We start from the raw sequence: 23138 nt of genomic DNA, 5'->3' as shown, positions 1-23138 counted from the left end.
TTAAGAAATTTTTAAAAATGGGAAGAGAGTCTTGACAATACCATAGGCTACTTTAGACTGAAACTATTCCAGAGAATCTAGGTGGTATGATTCCCATGGTTATGGAAACTCCTGAAAAGAGAGGAATAATAGTTTTTAAAGGAAGACTTCAGTGTCCTATAAAATTAGAATTTTCCCAAACAGAAAGTAAAGTTCTAAGAAGGAAAAATCTAGAGGCATGACAGAGAATTGAGTGACAGGAATGATGCTGAAATAGGATGTTGTATCAGGAGGTGAGACTAGAAAGACAGGGAGAGGCTAAGTTATGAAGGATCCGGAATGTCATGTTAATAGTCATTATGTACTAAATGCCTACTGTGTGCTAACTAAACATTGTGCTAAGCTGTATACAAGGATATTTCTTTCTCTTTTTTTTTTGCACCAGGGATCAAACTTAGGACCTTCCACTTTCAAGGCAGGCAACAGCACCACGGAGCTAAATCCCCAGCTCAAGGATATTTCTTAATATTCTCAACAACTTTTAAAGTTTAGACATTATCATTATCAATACTTCCACTTAATAGATGAAAAACTAAGATTCACAGAAGTAAAGCTACTAGTCCAAGATCACAAAGCTAGCAAACTGATGATCTCTAAGGTTCCATTCTTAACCACAGTTCTGTGCTTCCTGAGGATCCCATAGATGATGAGGAGCCATTAAGCATTTTTGAAGGTAGGAGTGACAACATCTGGGTTTTTAGAAAGATTCCCACTGCTACAATTTAAAAACAGACTGCGGCTGGGCACAGTGGCCTTTTTACACCCTGCCACTGTGGAGGCTGAGGCAGGACGATTACAAAGTGAAAGCCAGACTGGGCAACTTAGTGAGACTTTGTCTCAAAATAAAACCTAAAGGGGAGAGGGGCTTAGTGGTAGAAAGCCCTTAGGTTTGATCCTAAACCAAAACAAAAATGCACTGGAGCACAGGGAGACTGACCTTTTTTAAAAATATGTGTTTAGGGGGTTGGGGACTTAGCTCAGCGGCATGGGGACCTAGCTCAGCTGCAGGGGGACCTTCCTGGTAAGCATGAGGTGCTGAGTTCGATTCCCCGGTATCAAAAAAAAAAACCTCTTTGACTACTAAATTCTAGACTTAGGATAGTGGGGGTCCTGATGTCACCTACAGGCAAGCCAGATTGGACTGTGCCCTGGCAGGTGGAAACTGTCCTGGAGTGGTTGAGGCAGAAAAGTAAACCCTTAGACAGGGGACTAGGAGCTCCTCGATGCTCTACTGCTTCTGCCTGCGAACGCCGGACTTCCGCAGTCGGCGGCCACTCGCAGGTCGTGGTGTCGAGCGCCGAGTTCTGAGAACCAAACTGAGTGAGGACCCCGCTGGTGGGGCGCAGTCTCGTAGGCGACATGAGTTTGGCTGGGGGCCGGGCCCCCCGGAAGACCGCTGGGAACCGGCTTTCTGGGCTCCTGGAGGCAGAAGAGGAAGATGAGTTCTACCAGACGACTTATGGGGGTTTCACAGAGGCAAGAGTCGGGCACGGAAGAGGAAGGGGAGGAGGCGTAGAGCAGCAACCGGCTAGGGAGAAAGCCGGGACAAAGAAGGGGCGGGGAGCGCAGGGGCGCCGGTGTTGGGACCAGGTGGGTGAGTGGGGGATGCAGTGGGGAGTAGAAGAGAGCGCACTTGGCGTGGGCGAGTGTCAGTCAGTGTCAGGGACGGAAAAGCTCCCCGGAGGCACCCCAGATTCCGGCAGAACGCAACATCTCGCTGCATCTCTCACGTCTAGGTTACACGAGGCACCTTGTAGTCAGGTCACTCGATATTTACACACACACTCTCAGACTCTGGCCCACTGCCGGGTTAGTCACCAGAGACATAAAAAGGAACTGCTATTCTAAGAGGCTTAATTAGCTTACTCCTTTTTTCAGCTTTTAAGCCCCCCTGCTTTTTGAGACAAGATCTCGCTATGTAGTTCAGGCTAGGCTTCAATTCACCATGTAGCCCAGACTGGTCTCGAACTCGGCAGCAATCCTCTTGTCTCAACCACCTGAGTGCCGGGATTACAGGCATGCACCACCACACCTGCCCTAATGTAAATGTTTTCTTAGATAACCCCTCTGTGGCTGTCCTAAAGAAGTTCCCACAGGGCCGGGGATTTAGCTCAGTGGTTTCGCTGCCTCCTGCGCAAGCGCAAAGACCTGAGTTCGATCCCCGGTACTAAAAAAAAAAAAGAAGTTCCCATGTATTTCCTGTATAGAAATATATTTTCAGTTTATAATTACATTTGGCTAGCTTTTTTTTTTACTCTCCCATTAAACTCTAAGCTCTGTAGAGTTCAGCATTTTGTGTTGAGTGCCTAACCTAGTGTCTGGACTGGGCTGGCACTTGCTAAAATTGAGAGGGTGGGTGTTATGTTTGTTTGAGTTGCTTCTTGTTGTTTTGAAACAGGGTCTCACTATGTAGTTCTGGTTGGCCTTGAACTCACTGTGTAGGCCAGGCTGACCTGGAACTCGGCAGGCCACCATGCCTGGGTCTTGCCAAATTTTTTATTGACTCTATTCATTCACTAAATATACCTTCAGCACCAGGAGTGTGCCACTTAGCCAGTAGCTCAGTGGCAGAGCACTTGCCAACCATACCTGAGACCATGGGCTCTGTCCCCAGCACTGCTAAACAGCAACCAGACAAACATGCTGGGTATGGTGGTGCATGCCTGTAATCCCAGCACTTGGGATGCAGAGGCAGGAGGATCACTTCGAGTTCAAGGCCAGCCTGGGCTACATAGTGAGTTCAAGGCCAACCTGAGCTACATAATGAGACCCTGTCTGAAAAAAATTTTTTAAATCAACCAAACAAAAACCAGACAAAACAAAAATCGCTTTCTCCTTACGCATTCCACACCCCAGTAGAGGAACTGGCTGGGTTCCTAGTCAATTAAAATATTGTGTGTTAAGGACTAAAACAAGAGATAATATATGCCCATCAACACATGAATGGTTAAAAAAAGTGGGATTTATATACAACGGAGTACTACTTTGCCATAAAGAAGTATGAACTTGAGTCATTTGTAGAAAATGGATGCACCTGGAGACCATAATCTTAAGTGAAATCAATTAGAAACAACTTTATCATATGGTTTCTCTTACACAGAAACCCAAATATACATAAAGAGCAAAATAAAAGTTTCGTACAGGGGTTCTTGGTTTATTAATCAAAACATTGTGATTTTTCTGTATTTTGTGATGCTTGATAACAGCTTTTTTTGTTTTGTACCGGGGATCGAACTCAGGACCTTGTGCTTGAGTGGCTGACAGCTTTTTAAAAGTGGATAAGCTTTAAACTTTACTAACTAGGATTCTCTCTCTGTTCATGATAATATCACATTTTGGTTTTTGTCAAGTAAATAAACTTTTGAATGTGAAAAAATAAAAATAAATAAAATGTAAGCACAGGTTGATACAGTAACACATGGGAACCGGGCTTGTTGGTGGGGATAGGCATCCCTTAGAGGAGTGATGTCTAAACTGAGAGCAGTATGAAAAGCGGGCCTTGGGTGGCTGAAGAGTAATGGGAGGAAAGGTTAGTCCAGGGAGAAGAGTGATGTCGAGTGTTTAAGTACAGAGATCCCATTTGGGGACCTGCAAGTTTACTCCCATTCTCCAGAAAAATAAAGATTGGTAAGGCTGGAGGAAGCAGCCCTAACTAGATTATGTAGGGCTTTGTGAAACATGTCAAGGAGTTTTGCTGTTTTTCCAGAGGACTGAGAAGAGTCAACAAAAGTTCCATGTTCAAGGGCTGGAGGTATAGTTCAGTGGTAGAAAACTTGCCAAGCATGTGCTAGACCCTAGGCTCAATCTCTAGTACTGTTAAAAAAAATTAAATGTCTGTGATCAAATTTGTGCTTTAAAAGGATTACTCTGTAGTCAGAATAGTCTGAAAGAGGCAATAGCCATGGAGAAGCAAGGACAGGAGCTGGAAGCGCATTTGCCTAGCTTGCCTGACACCCTTGGTTTGATCCCCAGCACTGCCAGGAAAGTGGTTTACAGGGATATAGGGTTTAAGAGAAATTAAGAAATATAGAATCCATAGGATTTGGTGACTGACTTGGAGTCGTTACTTACCCACCCTTCAATCAACTAGTATTTCTGCTGTTTATGTGTATATGTGTTTTGTTTGCCATTCTAGAAATTGAATCCAGAGTCTTCTCATTGAGCTTCATCCCTCCAAGCCCATTTTATTTTTTAATCCCCCACTCAATACGAGGGATCAAAATCAGGACCTTGCGCTTGTGAGGCAGCCGCAGCGCCACTGAGCTAAATCCCCAACCCCCTATTTTATTTTTTATCATGAGGCAAGGTCTTGCTAAGTTGCCCAAACTGGGCTGAAACTTGAGATCTTCCTGCCTCAGCCCCCTAGAGTACTGGAATTAAAGGTGTGTACCACCATGCCTAGCTACCAACTAGTTTAAAATAGAACTTTCTCATCCCTCCTCCAGGCCTATTTTCCTATTCCTGTCATTTTACAAGTCGTTATTTAATATGTACCCTTCATGCTTCCAAAAAGGATTTAAGGAGGCTTACGATATAAACAAAAAATAAGAACAGTAAAAATAGAGACAGATTAGAAGTAATTGTACCAGGAGCCTATGCTAAAATAAAAATGGTAATAGCAATTGATATTTAGCTGTGAACTTTCTGGCAGCAGAACTTTGACTTTCTTTTTTTTTTTTGATAAAGAAACATGCACAATCTTAAGAAAGACAAAATTTATTTGTATTAAATCCTAGGGAGAATATAAAGTAACAGGTGTTGTTTTGTAGATGATAGAAAAACAGTCTCTGAATTAGTCTTGTCTATTAATGATGCTTGATAAAAGCCAACGGAATGGTAGTAAATCCATACTTTGGCGAAAGCATTTTGATTGGATACTAAATTCATGGGAAGTGGATCCACCACTGTCAGGTTTAATACCAGGCGAGGCTGCAGGGATTGGAGTGTTCCCAGGCTGTCTTTCACAGGCATCAGTCGGGAGGAAGTAATGGTCATCGGTGCAGGATTGAGCTCTGGCTGGCACGGAGTGTACACCATCTGTGCTGCTTGCTTGCTTTGGTGCCTGTGTACCAAGCTTAGTCCGCAAGCCTGCATTACCAATGGAAGAGGGAGCCACATGTTTGAGGTGCTGCCCACCCAGCTACCTCCCTCTCCCTCAAGTGATTTTTTTCCGCTTTGCTTTGATTCTCACTGCCATTCTATCCCTGACCTGCATCACCTCAGACCTAGGCTGTCGTTCACATTGTCTACCCCAGCTCCTCTAACCTCCAGAGGTTTTAGAAACACATTTGGGGCCTTGTGCTTGGCCCCAGATCTTCAGTGTCTCCTCATTATCTAAGTTAATCAGTAGTTTTCTGTCCCACCACACCAGAAGAGTGACAGGTGTTTCTTTTAGTAACTTCGGTTAACCTCACAATGGTTACCAATGTGTGCCCCACTGTACTGTTTCATCGCCACTTAGTATTTGGTGGTACACACCTATAATCACAGTACTCTAGGAGGCTGAGGCAGGAGGACTGCAAGTTCAAACCCAGTGTACTCAGCTTAGTGAGTTAGCAAGACCCTGTCTCAAAATAAAAAATAAAAAGGGCCTGGATTATAGCTCAGTGTTAAGGGCCTGGGTTCAGTCTCAAGTACTGCAAAAAATCATTCAGACAAACGAAAACTCGCTTTTTATGTTGATGTCCTGTCCTTCACTAAACTGTGAGCCCTCTGAAGGTAGAAATCAGACCATCTCCTTTTGTTCCACAGTAATCCACAGACACCTGCAAGTAAAACATACTTAAGATTAGAAGCAGGTTGTGCTGGGAGCCAAAGGCCATCAACTAGAAAGGCATCGAAGGGCTGGATTGAGCTGGAGAGTGGAGCAGCCCTTTTTAGGTAGGGAAAATCTGTTCTTCCTGAAGCAACACTGATAACTCCATTGTCCACTGTCACCTCACTCTCCATCCTCAGGAGTCCGGAGATGATGAGTATCAAGGAGACCAGTCAGACACAGAGGATGAGGTAGACTCGGATTTCGACATCGATGAAGGCGATGAGCCCTCCAGTGATGGAGAAGCAGAAGAGCCCAGAAGGAAGCGGCGCATAGTCACCAAAGCCTATAAGGTGAAGAAGAATTTCTAGTTTTCTTGCATTTCCTTCATTCCTCTTCTCCCTTCATTACATTCCAGTATTCTCCATGCTAGTCCCATTCCTACACTGTTAGTTTTTTCCATGAAGATCCTGTCTTTCTCCTTATCTCTGTGTACTCCGGTGTCTGATTCTGATCAACCCCCAGGAGCCTTTAAAAAGTTTGAGGCCTCGAAAGGTCAGCACGCCAGCTGGAAGCGCTCAGAAGGCCCGAGAGGAGAAGGCTCTGCTGCCGCTAGAACTCCAGGATGATGGCTCTGACAGTGAGTGGGGAGGTTCGGTCAGACGAAACATTGCAGTGTGATGATGCCTCATTTTATCAGTGTTAAGGTCCTCAGCTTGATACTGTGTCTTATAAGGGAAATCCTTGCTCTCAGAAAATACACACAGAAGTACTTAGGAGCATAAGCCAGGATGTGTGCAGTCTAACTAAGATCATTCAGAAAAATAACACAGAATGAAGCCAGGAGTGGTGACACACGCCTGTAATCCCAGCATTCAGGAGGCTGAGGCAGGAGGATCTCTGAGTTCAAGGGCAGCCTGAACTGCATAATGAGACCCTGTTGCAAAAAACAAAAATAACAGAACTAAATAGAGCAACATGTTAATAGCAGTGATGTGAGTGAAAGATACATGGGTGGTATTTGTACCATTATTGCAACTTTTTTGTAAGTTTGAAATTATTTCCAAATAAAAAATTTTTAAATAGAGAAAATAAAGTGGACATGAATTCAAATATCTTCGCATCTGACTCTTCCCAGGTCGGAAGTCCATGCGTCAGTCTACAGCTGAACACACAAGACAAACCTTCCTCCGGGTACAGGAGAGGCAGGGCCAGTCCCGACGGCGGAAAGGGCCCCACTGTGAGCGACCCCTGACCCAAGAAGAGCTTCTCAGAGAGGCCAAGATCACAGAAGAGCTCAACTTACGTTCTCTGGGTCAGTATGCATTTTTGGAAAATATGGGTAGAGACATTGAGGTGCATGAGAAAACTAAAACCTGGAAGACCAGAGAGCTGAAGATTTGGGACAAAAGAATCCAAAGAAAGAAATGAGGAGGGCCGGGGATTTAGCTCAGCGGTTTCACCGCCTGCTGTGCAAGCACAAGGACCCGAGTTCGATCCCCGATACCCAAAAAAAAAAAGAAATGAAGAGAGTGATTGATTATAAGCAAGCAACCAGGAGCTGGGTGGGAATTTAGCTCAGTGGCACTGCGCCTGCCTCACAAGCACAAAGTCCTGATTTCCACCCCTGGTACTAAAAAAAAAAAAGCAACTAGGCAGTTATGAATAGGGGCCAGGGGTTTAGCTCAGTGATGCCGCCACCTGTCTCGAAAGCGCAAGGTCCCAAGTTTGATCCCCAGTACCCCCCCAAGAAAAGAATGATCTCAGCAGTTATGAATGCTCTGAAGAATAAGTCGTGTTGAAGTACTTTTGTATAAATTAAGAATAACATAGAAGCCAGGTATGGCAGTGCATGCCTGTAATCCCCACACTCCAGGAGGCAGAGGCAGGAGGATCACAAGTTCAAACCCAGTCTGGGCCACTTAGCAAGACCCTATCTCAAAATGAAAAAGGGAAGGAGTAGGGATGTAGCCAGTTTAAAGGCCCTGAGTTCAATCCCCAGTTCCACAAAAAGTAAAAATGAATTTTAAAGCCAGGCATGGTGGCACACTCCTGTAATCTCAGCACTCAGGAGGCTGAGGCAAGAGGATCACCATGAGTTCAAGACCAACCTAAAGAGACCCTGTCTCAAAAAGAAAATAAAAATAAAAAGAGACGGGGGTGTGGCTGAGTGCAAAGGTCCAATGTTCAATCTTCAGTACTGCAAAAAAAGAAAGAACTGAACTCAAATCCTGCCTCTATTTCTGCAAGCAAATTACTTACACTTTTAATATCTTTGTTCACAAAATGGGGTAATAGCCAGTGTGGTGGTGGTACACTCCTGTAATCCTAGCACTTGGGAGGTTGAGACAGGAGGATTGTTGGGAGTTGGAGGTCAACCTGGGCTACATACTAAGTTCAAGGCCAGCCTGCACTACAAAGCAAGACCCTGTCTAAAAAAAAATAATCCTAGCATTTGGGAGGCTGAGGCAGGAGGAGTGAAAGTTCAAGGCCAGACTGGGCAATTTAACAAAACATTGTATCAGAATTTTGAAAAAGGGCTGGGAGCTGGATGTGGAGGCATATCCCTACAATCTTTAGCACTCGGGAGACTGAGGCAGGAAGATCACAAGTTTGAAGGCAGCCTGAGCTACAAAGTGAGTTCAGAGCCTGCCTGAAATACATAATGAGATGCTGTCTTAAAAAAGGGTGGAGTGGGGGGATATAGCTCAGTGGTAGGGTACTTCCCAGCGTTGAGGGAAAAAAATTCATTATATTGACCCTAAAATGATTATTTTATTTATTTTTTATTATTTTATTTATTTATTTGAGATGGGGTTTTGCTATTTCACCAGGCTGGTCTTGAACTTGTGAGCTCAAGTGATTCTCTTGCCTCAGCCTCCCAAGTGTGTACCACCATGCTTGGTTGGCATATATAATTTTCAGTGTATATAATAGCAAATCAGGACTTTCAAACAGTAGTTGTCCTCCAGAGCAACTGAGAACTGTCACAGACCACAGGTCATAGCCAGACTGCAGACTTTGGAGTCACCATGGTGTCCTGAAGCCCCTACCAGTCTTCAGTGAGTAAGGAGCGGCTGTGACAGGAAGGAGAGATGTTCTGGCCGTTGGCACAGGTCTCAGTGGAGGGAGTTCCCGGAACAGTTGGTGGCAGGAACAGTGACCTGAGAGCCGCAGTGTGGGGCTCACTGGGACACAGGCATAACCCTCGTGGGATGTGAGAACCAGCATCTCCACCAGAGGGCTGCAGGGTTTCCAGGAAGGCAAGTGGTGTCAGGAATGCTGAGTAAAGAGCTTGAGGATGGAGGAGCTGGCTGATGTATAGAGCTAGAGTTCAGAACAGAGAAGTATTTGAGTGGAGAAGTGTTGGAAGTTTGGCTCAAGGGAAAGAAAACATTATCAGTAAGAATTTAAAAGCTTACTCACCGAAGGGGTGTCCAGGGCACTCTTTACTGTCAGACTTGAAGAATTGTGTTCACAGTACCCACGTAGAGGGACCAGATGCTGGGTGTGGTGGCAGATCCCTGTAGTCCCATCCATCTGGGAGACTGAGGCAGGAGGATTGCAAATTCAAGTTCAAGGCAAGCCTGGGCAACCCTATCTCAAAGTAAAGATTTTTTTTTTAAAAGACTAGAAGCTGGGCCTGGTGGCATGCATCTGTAATCTCAGCATTCCGGGAACCTGAGGCAGGAGGATGACAAGTTCAAGCCCAGCCAGGGCAATTCAGTGACTTAGCAAGACCTTGTCTGGAAAAAATAAATAAAAGGGCTGGGGATACAGCTGCAGCTCAGTGAGAAACACCCTGGGATCAATGCTCAGTACCACGAAAAAATAAATAAAATAATTTTGAATTTCATTTACAGGAAAGGGGCCAGGAATATTTTGATTTACTTATTTTTTTATTAACAAATATCTAGTGCTGGGGATGTAGCTACTTGGCACAGCACCTGCCTAGCAAGCATAAGGCCCTGAGTTCGATTCCCAGTACCAAAAAAAAAATCTATTAAATGCCTATGGTGTGTGGAATTCTGCCCGCCACCTTGAGTACATGTAGCTAATACGAGTCATGGTTGCTGCCCTTAAGCAGGAGACCCATGGCCACAGTGAATTGCCATGGCACAGTGTCACAGGGTCCAGAAGAAGCAGACTGCACCTAGGGGGGCTAAGGTAAGTTGGAGAAATGACAGGAAAGAGAAGTTACTTCACCCAGCTGATTGCTGCCCTGTGAAAATACAGACTCAGGGTTGTTAGACTTCTTTATTTTTTCAAGAGAGCCCAGAAAGTTTTCAATGTAATTTCCTTTGTATTTTTATTGTTGCAGTGCTAGGGGCCAGAGCCTTGTGTACCCAAAGCAAGCCCTGTACCACTGATCTATACCCTCAGCCCATCCGAGCTCCTAATTTGGGGCAAGGATACTGGGAATTAAACTCAGGGCCTTCATACTGAGCTATAATCTCAGCCTGTTTTTACTTTTTATTTTGACACAGGGCCTTGGTAAATTCTCAAGCTGGACTTGAGCTTGGGATACTCCTGCCTCAGCCTCCCAGAGTACTGGGATTACAGGAATATGCTACTGCACCTGGCTCCAATTTCCTAATTTTTTTTTTTTTTTGGTACCAGGGATCGAACTTGGGTCCTTGCGCTTGCACAGCAGGCGGCAAAACCACTGAGCTAAATCCACAGCCAATTTCCTAATTTTTAAATGAATGTCAGTAACTAGTTCCTGTTTTTCTTTAAAACACTATACAAGGTGGGTGTGATGGCACATACCTGTAACCCTAGCACTCTGGGAGGTTGACATGATCACAAATTGGAGCCCAGCCTGGGCAACTTAGCAAGACCTTATCACAAAATACAGAATAAGAGAAGAAGGGCTGGGATTGTAGCTCAGTGTGAAGGCCCTGGATTCAATCCCCATGATGGCAAAATAAAGGAAGGGAGGAAGAAAAAAGAAAAGAAAGGAGCCAAAGCCAGGTGTTGGTGGTGTTCATCTGTAATTCCAGCACTCTGGGAGACTGAGTCAGGAGGGTCACAAGCTGGAGCCAGGCCTGTCTCAAAATAAAAATGGCCTGGCGATGTAGCTCAGGGTGAAGGCTCTGGATTCTTTAAGACACTGTACAGATCCAACCATTAAGAGGTCCGCCGGCTTGCAGCCTCTGCCAGAAAAGTGTAGGAATAGAGTAGAGCGGGCCCAGGGTGGGAAACGTAGGGAGTCACTCAAAGCCATGTAGGAAAAGGAATGGTTTAGGTATGGCCGCTGCGATCAGCCCAGAGAGGTCTGCAGAGACGTGGACGCTCATTTCAGCCAGTTAAAAGACTCTTCTGTGGTTGTGTCCTTTTTATGCCTTAAAAAGTTGGGTCCCAGCCTGGACAGTTTAGGGACTTTAGTGAGACCTTGTCTCAAAATTAAAAAAAAAAAAAGATTTAGAAAGGGCTAGGGATGGCTGGGGATTTAGCTCAGTGGTTCCACCACCTGCCTTGCAAGCACAAGGACCCGAGTTTGATCCCTGGTACCAAAAAAAAAAATCTTGCTTGTCTAACTTTAGGGCTGGGGATTTAGCTCAGTGGTTCCTCCACCTCCCTCACAAAAAGGGCCAGGGATGTAGCTCAGTGTGAAGGCTTTGTGTTCGGTCCCCAACAGCACGCGCGCGCGCGCACACACACACACACACACACTCACAAAGTAAAAATGTCAACAGGAGTTAGATTTTAGCTCAGAGAACTGTAAAGATGAAAGGCATGGTCTTGACTAGGGTTGAAGGATAATTATAGAGGAGATTCCGGTATCCGGAAATGAATGGACGCCTTATCACAGGGTCCCTGCCAGCCTGAGGGCCTCCAGTTCTGAGTGAGGCAGGGCCTATGTGACCTTGGACAGAGGGCAGAGGATATCAGGAGGGGAAGCAGGAAGCTGGTGAGGTCAGAGGTACTGCAGTGCCTTGGGGACTCCTGCGGTTGGCACTTGGCGTGAGTTCTTGGAGGGAACACCATCTGTGCCCAAGAAGGTGATTGATAGGTCCGAGGACAGAACTAGAATGTGGGAAAAGGAAAAACTGACCATCCACTCCTTCCTCCCTTTGATCCCGAAGAGACCTATGAGCGGCTTGAGGCTGACAAAAAGAAACAAGTTCATAAGAAGCGAAAGTGCACTGGGCCCATAATCACCTACCATTCAGTGACTGTGCCACTTGTTGGGGAGCCGGGTCCCAAGGAGGAGAATGTGGATGTAGAAGGGTGAGTGAACAGCTGTCTCCTCAGGCCCTTTACTCATTTTGCTCACGATGCTCTCCCTGGCTCTTGCCCGCCTTTCCCATTCCATCCTCCCTTCAGCGCCCCCTGTCTTTCTCTTAGCCGCCCTTTTCCCTCTCTTTTCTTTCTACTCTCACTTTTTCTCTCTCTGTCTACCACCATTTAATTGGTTCTCTCAGAATGTTCCCTCCACTCTGGCTTCTTTTTCTCTGTCCTGCTCCCTGATGTCTTTTTGTTGTTGTTTTTTTGGTACCGGGTATCGAACTCGGGTCCTTGCGCAACAGGCGTCGAAACCACTGAGCTAAATCCCCGGCCCCTCCCTGATTTCTTTGTATAGTATCTGTTGTCCTCTCCTCAGCTCTCTGTTTTTCTCTCTTTTGCCCTCAGACTTGATCCGGCTCCTCCTTCTGCCTTGACTTCCCGAGCTGCAGCTGGACCCATCCTCCCTCCTGCTCATTGCTCCCGGACCTTCATCACATTTAGTGATGATGCAACATTTGAGGAATGGTTCCCCCAAGGGCGACCCCCAAAGATCCCTGTTCGAGAGGTCTGCCCCGTGACCCATCGTCCGGCGCTGTACCGGGACCCTGTCACAGACATACCCTACGCCACTGCTCGGGCCTTCAAGATCATCCGTGAGGCCTACAAGAAATACATCACTGCCCACGGACTGCCGCCCACAGCCTCATCCCTGGGCCCTGGGCCCCCACCTTCCGAGCCCCTCCCTGTCTCCGGGCCCCGAGCCTTGCGCCAGAAAATCATCATCAAGTGAAGAGATGTCCAGTCCTTGGAAGCCGAGTTCCTGCCCCAGCTCGAGCTCTTGGCTTTTCCTCTTCTCTCCGTGCTTCTCTCCTGTGTTATTTCTGATCTTTTCCCATCCTCCTCTATATTTCTTTTCCCATCTTTTCTCCCAGTTCTTACTGGTTTTGTTACATTTTTTTAATCTAATAAAAATGGGAGTGTCTTTTTTGTGTGGTCTTTAATATAGGGTTGGGAACAGAAAGTGTTTGGAATATCTCAGTATATTTGGGCCTCCTTATTTGCTTGATGGCACTTACTACAGGTTCTCTTGTTTCGTTTTGTTTTATCTGATACGGAATCTTGCTACATTGCTGGGCTCAAGCAGTCCTCTGTCTCAGCCTCCCAGTTTACAGGGACCACAGGTGCATGCATCCCTGGCTTGTCCTCTTTTCATTGTGAAGTATTCATTCCTCCAACTAAATTATAAACACCTTAAACTTAGCTACTTTTCTATCGCCTTACATTCACTTTGTTGACTAGAGCAGGCACCAGATAAGTAGGAACTACATAGCTGATTCTTTCTCTCTCTCTCTCTCTCTCTCTCTCTCTCTCTCTCCTTTTCCCTTTGGTACTGTGGGTCAAACTCAGGACCTTGCACTTGCGAGGCAGGGGAGGTGCCACTGAGCTAAATCCGCGACCCCATCCCTGATTCTTGTAGAACTCAGCTCTAGAAATGGGACTTGCAGGAAGAGGAAGAGGTGCCATGGCTGCTAATGGCCACTAGAGGCTCTCAGGGCTGGGCAGGGTATGGGGGCTGTGTATATGTGATCTCCCACTACCCCCCACCTGGCTGGAGCTAAAATAATAAAATGCTGAGCTCACTGTTCCCCCACCCTCTGCCCGTGCACTGGGCTCCTGCTGCTGGACAGTGCCCCAGTGGAGCGGACAGACTGACCGACAGAAGGGAGGTGGCCATCAGGACTGGTAGGTGGGGAAGGCAGGGGGCTCACGGGGAAAGCCTGGTGGGAGATGGGAGGAGAGTGGCTCCCCTGGGGAAGGACAAGGAGTGTGTCTCTGCCTGTCACTCATGTGCTTCTGCCACTGTCCTGTCCCTTATCTGTGTTTCCTTTATGTTGTCAATGTAAATGCCACACACTTTCTAGATCTTTTATGTAAAGCATGGTGTGTACATGTAGCTTGTATTTTTCATATTATAAAAGATTGTGCAAGTTTAATTTTTCCTGCTGGTTTTAAAGAACTTTACTCCATTTAGAAGGCATTTTCCACCCACTGGTCTGGTGTCACCTTCCTGGTGACAGAGTGTGGGGACTCTCCTGAGTATGGCTTTCCTGAAGCCATATTGCCCTCCCCTCAACCTGGAAGTCCCCCAGTTTCTCTGATCCCTTGCTTTCCCTTAGGATTTAGAATTTCAGCAAACAGTGAAATCTTGATCCTTCCACAGTAAAAGAGGACATAAGGGTGGGGTAAGAGACTCCCTCTGCCCACTGCCACCAATCTTACTTGCTTTCTTCGACCAGTTTAGAAGAAAAAGGTAACTAATGGAGAAAAGAAGAGGCATTGCCCTGAACCTCTGTCCCACCCCTCTCCCACCTTTCAATAGGAACTGGGCGTGGAGCCAGCTGTGTTGGCAGAACTTCCCACAGCTGTGCTAGGGCAAGAGGCACTGACAGGACAGGTTATAGGGGAGGGGTGCTGCCAGGATTTCTCCATCATATAGTGAGATGATGAACCCACTTTGGATCCTGAGATCCCCATCCAAAGTGAGTTGGAGCTGGGGAAGCAGGAAGAGGGGAAACTCAGTTCTAACTCTAAACAATCTAACCTCCATCTTCCCATCCTCAACTAGATTTCCAACCTCCAGGGTATCTATTTAGTGTTCTACCCCTGGCTGGTTCTTTGTGTGCCTGCCGCGTCCATGTCCATCTTTCCATGTCCAACTCGTTTTCCCGTGTCCTCCCAGGCTCTGTGTGTCACGCAGTAGTGAGGGGATAGGGGCCGACATGTCATCATATCAGAAGGAACTGGAGAAATACAGAGATATAGATGAAGATGAGATCCTGAAGACCTTGAGCCCCGAGGAGCTAGAGCAGCTGGACTGCGAGCTACAGGAGATGGACCCGGAGGTAGGAAGCCCAGCTCGGGGAATCGGGGGCTGTCCCCGGGTTTTAGAGAAGGGTGCTGGGGGCTGGGTGGCTGAGACCAGACTGCCTGCCTACAGAGCTTGGAGTCCCAAGAGGGTCAGGGAAGAGGTATCTGGAAATGTAGGGAGCCCCGGGGTGACCCAGAGGGGTACCTGACCTGCTCCCCAAAACTCATCCCTAAGAACATGCTCCTGCCAGCTGGACTGAGACAACGTGACCAGACAAAGAAGAGCCCCACAGGGCCGCTGGACCGAGAGGCCCTTTTGCAGTACCTGGAGCAACAGGCACTGGAAGTCAAAGAACGTGATGACCTGGTGCCCTTCACAGGCGAGAAGAAGGGTATGGGGACCCTGACAGCCCTGCCTCCCGGAAACCAAATGGCCATCTCACGAGTCTCCCTCCAGCCTCCTTCCCTCTCACCTTCCAGCTCCTCCCTGCCAAGGGTCACAGGTACCCTGACACACGCCAGCTCGTACTCTGGTTCTCCTGAGAGGTCGGGGGACCCAGGAGTCCTGAGCTGGCAAAGAATTCAGGCTTTCTGGTGTTTCCCAGAGACCCAGCGTTATACCTCTCAGAGAAGGACGGGAAGCTGGAAGCCAGGATCTTAGGAGAAATGACCTCTACCTGAACCATCCTTCATTTTCCCATTAGGGAAACCCTACATTCAGCCCAAGAGAGAAATCCCTGCGGAGGAACAGATCACCCTGGAGCCAGAGCTGGAGGAGGCACTGGCCAATGCCACAGATGCCGAGATGTGTGATATTGCAGGTAGGCAGCAGGGAAACTGAGGACGGTGGGAGGGTCGGAAGTTGGCATCCTTGCCTTGACGGGGGACTGCTGAGGAAGGCCTTGAACCAGAACATGGATATGGATGTCTGAGCAGGCCTCCCAGTGGTAGTTTTTTGTTTTTTGGTACCGGGGATCAAACTCGGACGTTGCGCTTGTGAGGCAGGCAGCAGAACCACTGAGCTAAACCCCCGGCCCTCAGCAGTAGTTTTTAACTTATTTCTTTGCTTGTGTATTTATTCATCCTCAAATTTAATAAGGTAACATATCAAGAGCATTTTGTGTTTGTTTGGTTTTTGGTACTGGGGATCGAACTCGGGACCTTGCACTTGTGAGGCAGGCGGCGGAACCACTGAGCTAAATCCCCAGCCCTTCAAGAGCATTTTTACAAGCTGGGCATGGTGGCACACGCCTGTAATCCCAGCACTTGGGAGGCTGAGGCTAGAGAACTGCCATAAGTTGGAGGCTACACTGGGCCATAAAGTGAGTTCAAGGCCTCACTACTACACAGTGAGACCCTGTCTTAAAACAAAACAAAAAGACATTGTAAAAGCAAATCAAAGCACAGTATTCTGGCTGAAATCAGGAGGGGAGTCTCTCCCACACACATCCTCTAGTGGCTTCTTGGGGATCATTCCTAAGCCCCTTTTTAGTGGTATAGAAACCACCATCAGGCAGGACACCCGGGGCTGAGGGAAAGTGGAAAACCTCTCTAGTGTAGTGGAAGGGATGGGCTGCAGCGGAGTGAGGAAGGGTGAGGACTTAGAACAGACCCCTTCTCCTCCCCTGCACCCCACTGCTCACAATGCAGCAATTCTGGGAATGTACACACTGATGAGCAACAAGCAGTACTACGACGCCATCTGCAGCGGGGAGATCTGCAACACTGAAGGCATCAGCAGTGAGTGTTCAGGGAGCATGCCCCAGGGCTCCCGGCAGGGAGTCCCGGAACCTGAGCAAAGGTAGCAGGGGTGAAGCAGATGAATCTGGAGGACATGGTCATGAGTGACAAGAGAGCTAAGGGGAGGAGGTCGGGGACATGTTGGGGTTCCTTCCTGCCCTCACCCATCAGGTGTGGTTCAGCCTGACAAGTATAAGCCAGTGCCAGATGAGCCCCCAAACCCCACAAACATAGAGGAGATGTTGGAGAGGGTTCGAAGCAATGACAAGGACTTGGAGGAAGTGAACCTCAATAATATACAGGTATTTGACTCCCACCTTCCTGATGGTCATTTTGGGGTGACTGTGACAGCGGAGAGGCCCCAGCCCACCGTTTCCGTGCCTGTCTGACAGGACATCCCAATTCCCATGCTAAGAGAGCTGTGTGAGGCCATGAAGAGAAACACCTATGTCCGGAGCTTCAGTCTGGTGGCCACGAAGAGCGGTGACCCCATCGCCCAAGTACGGCCAGTTGACACCCCCAGCCCTCACCCTCCACCTTAACTTGTGCTCCCAGCAGAGCTGCCATAAAGGGCTGTGCCAGTGGATGCTCTTCTAACCTACTTTCTTAGGAAGCAGCCCTCATGGAGATCCCTACCCTCAGTCCCAGGGCTCACAACTCTGAAATCTCTAGATCATTTCCAAAGGGCCCCAACCCTGACACCCTCAGCTCCATTGCACGCTTAATCTCCGTTTTTACCTGCTTCCCACGCTGTCTCCCTCTAGCCCCCTACAGCTCCTCAGAGACTCTTCTCAAAGAGCTGTTTCCCTCTTGCTCCCATTCTTTCTCTCCTCAGTCATCTGAGAAACTGTCCCCTAATCCTAACCCAAGTCCCTACTACCCAGGCGGTGGCTAACATGTTGCGTGAGAACCGTAGCCTCCAGAGCCTGAATATTGAGTCCAACTTCATTAGCAGCACAGGGCTCATGGCTGTGCTGAAGGCAGTTCGGGAAAATGCCACACTCACTGAGCTGCGTGTAGACAACCAGGTCAGTATTCCTTCCCCCTGCTGCTAGCCTTCAGCTGATACCCATGGAGCTCTCTCCTGGAGCCACCCCTGGGGCAGCTATCTCTTCAACCCTGTTTGACTTTTCCTCCTTGTCTTCGAGGGAAGCCTCTCTTGACCCACCCTGGAGAACACAAGCCTCTTGACTTCCCAAGGGGCCTGTGATCCGGGGTGAACAATGCAGACATGGCTGACAGCCCACATCTTCCCCCCCACCCCCGACAGCGCCAGTGGCCTGGTGATGCCGTGGAGATGGAAATGGCCACCGTGCTAGAGCAGTGTCCCTCTATTGTCCGCTTTGGTTACCACTTTACCCAGCAGGGACCACGAGCTCGGGCAGCCCAGGCCATGACCAGAAACAATGAACTACGTGAGTGACCACAGACATGGTGTTGGCAGGGGATGGGGGTACAGGACAAGAAGTGGAGAAACCGGGAGCTCCTTCTGAAAACAGCTGGGGTGGCTGCCAAATGGCATGAGTGATCAGAAAGTACATAGGAAAGTCTTCCTGTCCGAGTATATACCATCAGAGAGGTGGGAAGGAATCTAGATATAACTTTTTTTCATGTAGTACCAGGGATGTAATGTATAATTACTGTAGTAATTACTGTAATGTAAACCCAGGGCCTCATGCATGCTAGGACTATACCACTGAGGTCCCAACCATTTTCTAATTCTGACAGGGTCTCCCTCAGTCACCCAAGCTGACCTTGAACTTTTGATCCTGCCTCCTGATGAGCTGATTTTTGTTTTGGTTTTTTGAGAGGGTCTCCTTTGTAGCCCAAGCTGGCTTTGAACTCAGAGTCCTCCTCCCTCAGCCTCCAGAGTGCTGGGATTACAGATGTGCCAGGTATGCACCATAGTGCCTGGCTAGATGTAATTTTCTTTTCAGACCTGGGGATTGTTCCCAGGACCTTCATACTGAACTACATCCTCAGCTCATTTTATTTTATTTTATTTTTTTGGTACCAGAGATCTAACTCGGTCCTTGCCCTTGCGCAGCAGGCGCCAAGACCACTGAGCTAAATCCCCAGCCCAGCTCATTTTATTTTGACACAGGGTCTAAGTCACTAATTGCCTAGGTTGGGCTCCTGCCTCAGCCTCTGAGAGTGCTGGGATTATTGTGGTGCACTATTGCACCTAACTAGACACATTTTTATTTTTGGTGTAGTTCCTTGTTGTTAGTGTGCAGTGGCCTATCAGGTGGCCTAAAACACTAATACTGTAAGAACCTGGCTAAGGAAATGGAAAGGAGAATGCCTTTGCCAAAAGCAGGAGACAGAACAAAGGATTATGTTTACTTTTCCATCTTTATAGGTCGCCAGCAAAAGAAGAGATAACATTGCCTTTTCCTTTACCAATGAGAGCTAGGAGCCCTGGACACGTAAATTCTCATCCCTTTCCCTTTCCTGTAAATAAAGGCCTTTTTGTCCACTTTTCCTTCCTCCTTCCTTGGGCTTTTGGGTGGGAATCTTGGCGTTAACCCCCAAGAGTTACTGCCAGTTCATCAGGGGATTATTTATACTCTGGGGATCAGCAGGCAGGGTGGTTCAGGTTACTAAGAGGTGGGGGAGCTCCCTCACTTGGTGTTCCCCATAAACCTGCCAATGCCTTTAGTCTTTCTACTTCCACAGGGTTCTTGGCCTCAATCCTGTTTCCTGATAATGGCCAGAGCCCCCCATGGCCTGCTCACAGCTCTCATATGATCTGAAGAGGGAAGGACTTTGAATGGAGTTGGGAAGGGAAGCAGACAACATGAAGGGCAAAGACCTCTTTCTGACAGACTTATTAATAGGGCGCCCGGCTGTGTGCAGCTGACGCTTGGAATGACTTTGGTGGCAGGTGGGGGAGGGGCAGAAGTATGGGGAGCTGTGTACATTGCAGGGAAGGAGTGGCCAGGCTGAGAATGAACAGATCCGAAAGCCTGATTGGACAAGGAACCTGACTTGAGCAAAGTTAGGCTCCCAGCGCCCATGGTGGTTTATTTGTGAAACAAATGGAGAAAAAAAGTTGTCAGTCCAAGGGGAGATCAGGGGGTTCCTCCTCATCCGAGTCAAACTCAACATTTTCATCTTTTATCCATCGACCTTGTCCATCTGGGATCCATCCAGAGCTGGAAACGAAGAAAACAGAACTGGTTAGGAAAGAAGTTTATAAAAAGTTAGTGGCAATAAAAACAAACAACTGGAACCAGGCCTGGTGGTGCACACCTGTAATCCCAGTACATGGCAGGCTGAGGCAGGAGGACTGCAAGTTTGAGACCAGCCTGGACTACATAGCTAGCTAGCTCAAGGCCAGCCTGGGATACATAGTGAGACAGTCTCAAAAAAATTAATATTTAAAAAAAACTAGCTAGGTTAGAAGAAAGGAGGGATGGGGAGAAAATCTTAGGACAGTGACTGGCATACCCACCTTCGAAGGGTGAGGTAATGGTCCAGGGCTCGTTTTCTTGTGGGGCTCATGGGTGCAGGGTCTGAGGCAGTGGCTGACTCCTTAGCCTGCAGGCCAGGCTCAGGCTCTGGTTCCCTGCTGATCCTCTCACTCTGGAGCTCAATCTCTCGGGCTGGCAAAGGGGAGTGGGAGTCTGAGGGACCAGGGGCTTCTGGTCTGTGTAGAGAAGAATCAAAGCCTGTAGAAGCAGTGAAGGAAAACACCAACTCTTCTGACTTCCAACTCCTTAGAGCAGTGTTTCTTAAACTATGTTCCTCAAGATATATTTTTTTTTTCTGGTACCGGGGATCGAACTCAGGACCTTGCACTTGTGAGGCAGGCAGCGGAACCATTGAGCTAAATCCCTGGCCCTTGTTTACATTTTGAGACAGGGGTCTCACTATGTAGCTCAGGCTGGCCTCAAATTCACATTCTCCTGACTCAGCCTCCTGAGTCCTGGGATTACAGGCATGTGCCGCCATGCTCGCCTCATAATAAATGTTCTGCATAAAAAGGATTTTGGAATATAAATTGGGAAAAGCTGTATTAAAATTAAAAATTTTGGGCCGGGGATTTAGCTCAGTGGTTCCGCTGCCTGCCTTGCAAACATAAGTACCCGAGTTCGATCCCCGGTACCAAAAATAAATAAATAAATAAATAAAAATTTTTAAATCTTAAGATTTTGTACAGCTGGGGCCGAGGATTTAGCTCAGTGGTTCTGCTACCTGCCTCGCAAGCACAAGGTCCCAAGTTTGATGCCCAGTACCAAAAAAAAGAAAGGGAAAAGATTTTGTACAGCTGGGCATGGTGGCACATGAATACATAGTCCCAATTACTCAGGATGCGTAGGCAGAAGGATTGCAAGTTTGATCCCAGCCTGGGTTACTTAGGAATATCTTGTCTCTAAAATAATAAAAAGAGATGGGGGGCCAGGGATTTAGCTCTGTGGTTCTGCCGCCTGCCTCGAAAGCGCAAGGTCCCGAGTTTGATCCCCAGTACTAAAAAAAAAAAAGGGAGGGGCGTTGGGAAGCTGAAACAGGATTGCTGAAAGTTCAAGGCCATCCTGAGCTATATAGTAAGTTCATGACCAGCCGGAACTGCATAGGGAGACTTTGTCTCCAAAAGCCAAAACAAATATGGGTGGAGGGAGCTTGGGATAAAACTCAGTGCAAAGGCTCTGGGATCAATCCCTAGTACAAGAAAAAAAAAAAAAGACTTTGTACAGGCTTTAAAATATACCGTTAATTTTTTTTTTTCTGGAACACCAATTAACATATCCTGAACACTAGTATTCCTTAGAATGCAAGTTGGAAAACACTTACTTTATTTTTTTGCAGTACTGAGGCTTGAACCCAGGGCCTTCATACTGAGCTATATCCCCAGCCCAATTTTATTCTGAGACAGGGTTTCATTAAGTCACTAAATTGCTCAGGCTGAGCTCAAACTTGTGATCTTCCTGCCTCAGCCTCCTCGAGTGTGCACCACCACGCCCAAACTATTGTGGGAAACAATAACTGTAGGGGCATCTATCTCCTGTCCTTTCCTACCTCGACCTTTCCCACCCTGCCCACAGACCTGTGCTTCCGGCGGCAGCAACTGTTATAGTGGGGAGCTCTATGCAGAGCACTCTGGGTGATCAGTCGAGTCTGAGTTAGCAGAGGAGCCTGGTAGAGATGAGAGACCAAGTTAGGGCCTTCAGAAGCAAGAATCCTTTAAATGTGTTGTGTGCAGCACGGTCCTTCTTGGAAAACACTGTTCCCCCTCTGGTTACCTCAGGTTTGGTCTCTTCCGTCCTCAATTCATTCTGTGGTCTTGGATTTCGCTCCGATTCCTTTCCTGGCTGCTTCTTACCATAGAAAAGCTGCAAGCCTGAGGAGAAAAGGAAAGAGAATTAAAAACATAGCAGCAAGGACGGACTGCAGAGTTTATTCTCTATCCCCTGTCTTCCCTCACTTACTAGATAAATGCTTCTTGCCTGCACGGTGGGCAGTCAGCATGGCCAGTGTGTCCAGTACAGGTCGATGAGGACAGATGGCACAAGCAAAGCTGAGAAGGGAGGGAAAGAAGATAATAAGCCCAAGGACAGAGGGGATTCTTGCCGTGGCGGGTAGGGCGCACCCTTATCCTAGAAGTCCTTTCCAAAACCTAACTCCCAGGTTTCCTAGTCTCCTCTTCCAGTCTTTTCACTTCCTTCCAAAAAATTCTAAGGGCCGGGGATTTAGCTCAGTGGTTCTGCCGCCTATCTCACAAGCGCAAGGTCCGAAGTTCGATCCTCGGTACCCAAAAAGAAAGAAGGAAGGAAGGAAGGAAAGAAAAGAAAAGACCAAAAAATTCTAGATCCCCCCCGCTCTCCTTCATAGCAAACGTTTGTTGAGGGTCTAACCGCGGAACCCTCGGGGTTAATTTATCTCTCGCTCTCACCGTCCATCCCGTAGCATCAGCGCTTCATCCTCTGGGATGTAACTGGCCAGCAAATCTCCAACTCTTCGTTTCTGCAGGGGGTAGGAAAAGAAGTCCAGAAAGGATCAGTGGCATTGAAAGGATGAGAGGAAGGGAAATAACAGGAATGAGGAGTCAAAAGGAATAAGGATCATGGGAAGAACAACAGTCATATAGAGAAGGGATCACTGCCCAGTTCTGGTTCCCTATCTACCTCTCCCCAGCAGTTGCCAGAGCAACAAAACAAAGCTCCTTCTTAGTCTTCGAAGGGCAGCTGAAGCTGCTCCAGACCCTCTCCACTCGAGCTTACTTTGAGCACATTGAGCTGACTCCAATCGTCTCCTTCCCTCTTGAAAGACATCACGACTTTGAATCCCAGAAATGATACAATTCTCTCGGGCCAACTTCGCAACTCCTTCGGGATACCGTAGGAGGAGTGGGATTGCTCCTTTCCTTCTTCCGGTCTCTTTCCATTTGGTTTTCGTACTTCCGGGGCGCGCTTCCCTGCATGCACTCCGCGATCCGGAAAGCCCGCCTCCAGCGTGCTACCCGGACTGCATTTCCTATCGTGCCCTGCGACCCCGCAGGCGC

The 23138-nt window shown here is 47.7% G+C and overlaps 3 protein-coding genes across 4 annotated transcripts; 2 read left to right on the top strand and 1 right to left on the bottom strand.

Moving 5' to 3' along the window:
- The first annotated feature begins 1306 nt into the window (after window positions 1–1306).
- Vps72 (vacuolar protein sorting 72 homolog) lies at window positions 1307–13007 on the top strand. Its single transcript, XM_004854016.3, has 6 exons — window positions 1307–1515; window positions 5995–6147; window positions 6320–6434; window positions 6933–7109; window positions 11884–12028; window positions 12431–13007. Exons 1-6 carry the CDS (start codon window positions 1399–1401, stop codon window positions 12813–12815), a joined length of 1092 nt encoding a protein of 363 aa, XP_004854073.1. The 5' UTR covers window positions 1307–1398; the 3' UTR covers window positions 12816–13007.
- Window positions 13008–13119: 112 nt separating this feature from the next.
- Window positions 13120–19112, top strand: Tmod4 (tropomodulin 4). 2 transcript variants are annotated; one of them, XM_004854022.3, is made up of 10 exons: window positions 13120–13768; window positions 14766–14928; window positions 15129–15285; window positions 15598–15714; window positions 16544–16633; window positions 16805–16935; window positions 17026–17133; window positions 17518–17661; window positions 17904–18048; window positions 18996–19112. In XM_004854022.3, the coding sequence occupies exons 2-10, from the start codon at window positions 14806–14808 to the stop codon at window positions 19016–19018; spliced, it is 1038 nt and encodes a 345-aa protein (XP_004854079.1). In that variant the 5' UTR covers window positions 13120–13768; window positions 14766–14805; the 3' UTR covers window positions 19019–19112. The 2 variants fall into 2 exon arrangements, with proteins under 2 accessions (XP_004854079.1, XP_021121567.1); XM_021265908.2 differs by lacking the exon at window positions 13120–13768 and adding an exon at window positions 13836–14336.
- Window positions 19113–19601: 489 nt separating this feature from the next.
- Scnm1 (sodium channel modifier 1) lies at window positions 19602–23048 on the bottom strand. The gene is made up of 7 exons (XM_004854020.3): window positions 22858–23048; window positions 22530–22600; window positions 22066–22154; window positions 21880–21977; window positions 21684–21772; window positions 20091–20285; window positions 19602–19791 (listed from the first exon to the last, which is right to left on the bottom strand). The coding sequence occupies exons 1-7, from the start codon at window positions 22906–22908 to the stop codon at window positions 19692–19694; spliced, it is 693 nt and encodes a 230-aa protein (XP_004854077.1). The 5' UTR covers window positions 22909–23048; the 3' UTR covers window positions 19602–19691.
- Window positions 23049–23138: the final 90 nt, after the last annotated feature.

This window comes from Heterocephalus glaber, unplaced genomic scaffold (genome assembly GCF_053883595.1).
Source record: "Heterocephalus glaber isolate CG9 unplaced genomic scaffold, H.glaber_assembly_v1.0 deba00001442, whole genome shotgun sequence".
Lineage (NCBI taxonomy): Eukaryota > Metazoa > Chordata > Mammalia > Rodentia > Bathyergidae > Heterocephalus > Heterocephalus glaber.
This window is presented reverse-complemented; position numbering and strand designations above follow the sequence as displayed.

What these genes read in the sequence shown, in the direction of transcription:
- Tmod4 (XM_004854022.3), top strand. Translation starts at nt 14,806, where the DNA reads ATGTCATCATATCAGAAGGAACTGGAGAAATACAGAGATATAGATGAA. An exon ending in TACAGGAGATGGACCCGGAG is followed by an intron (nt 14,929 to 15,128) that starts GTAGGAAGCCCA and finishes CTCATCCCTAAG; the next exon opens with AACATGCTCCTGCCAGCTGG. An exon ending in GACCAGAAACAATGAACTAC is followed by an intron (nt 18,049 to 18,995) that starts GTGAGTGACCAC and finishes CCATCTTTATAG; the next exon opens with GTCGCCAGCAAAAGAAGAGA.
- Vps72 (XM_004854016.3), top strand. Translation starts at nt 1,399, where the DNA reads ATGAGTTTGGCTGGGGGCCGGGCCCCCCGGAAGACCGCTGGGAACCGG. An exon ending in CCAGGATGATGGCTCTGACA is followed by an intron (nt 6,435 to 6,932) that starts GTGAGTGGGGAG and finishes GACTCTTCCCAG; the next exon opens with GTCGGAAGTCCATGCGTCAG. An exon ending in GCTCAACTTACGTTCTCTGG is followed by an intron (nt 7,110 to 11,883) that starts GTCAGTATGCAT and finishes TTGATCCCGAAG; the next exon opens with AGACCTATGAGCGGCTTGAG.
- Scnm1 (XM_004854020.3), bottom strand. Translation starts at nt 22,908, where the DNA reads ATGTCTTTCAAGAGGGAAGGAGACGATTGGAGTCAGCTCAATGTGCTC. An exon ending in GTCAGCTCAATGTGCTCAAA is followed by an intron (nt 22,601 to 22,857) that starts GTAAGCTCGAGT and finishes TACCCCCTGCAG; the next exon opens with AAACGAAGAGTTGGAGATTT. An exon ending in CTGATGCTACGGGATGGACG is followed by an intron (nt 22,155 to 22,529) that starts GTGAGAGCGAGA and finishes CTCCCTTCTCAG; the next exon opens with CTTTGCTTGTGCCATCTGTC.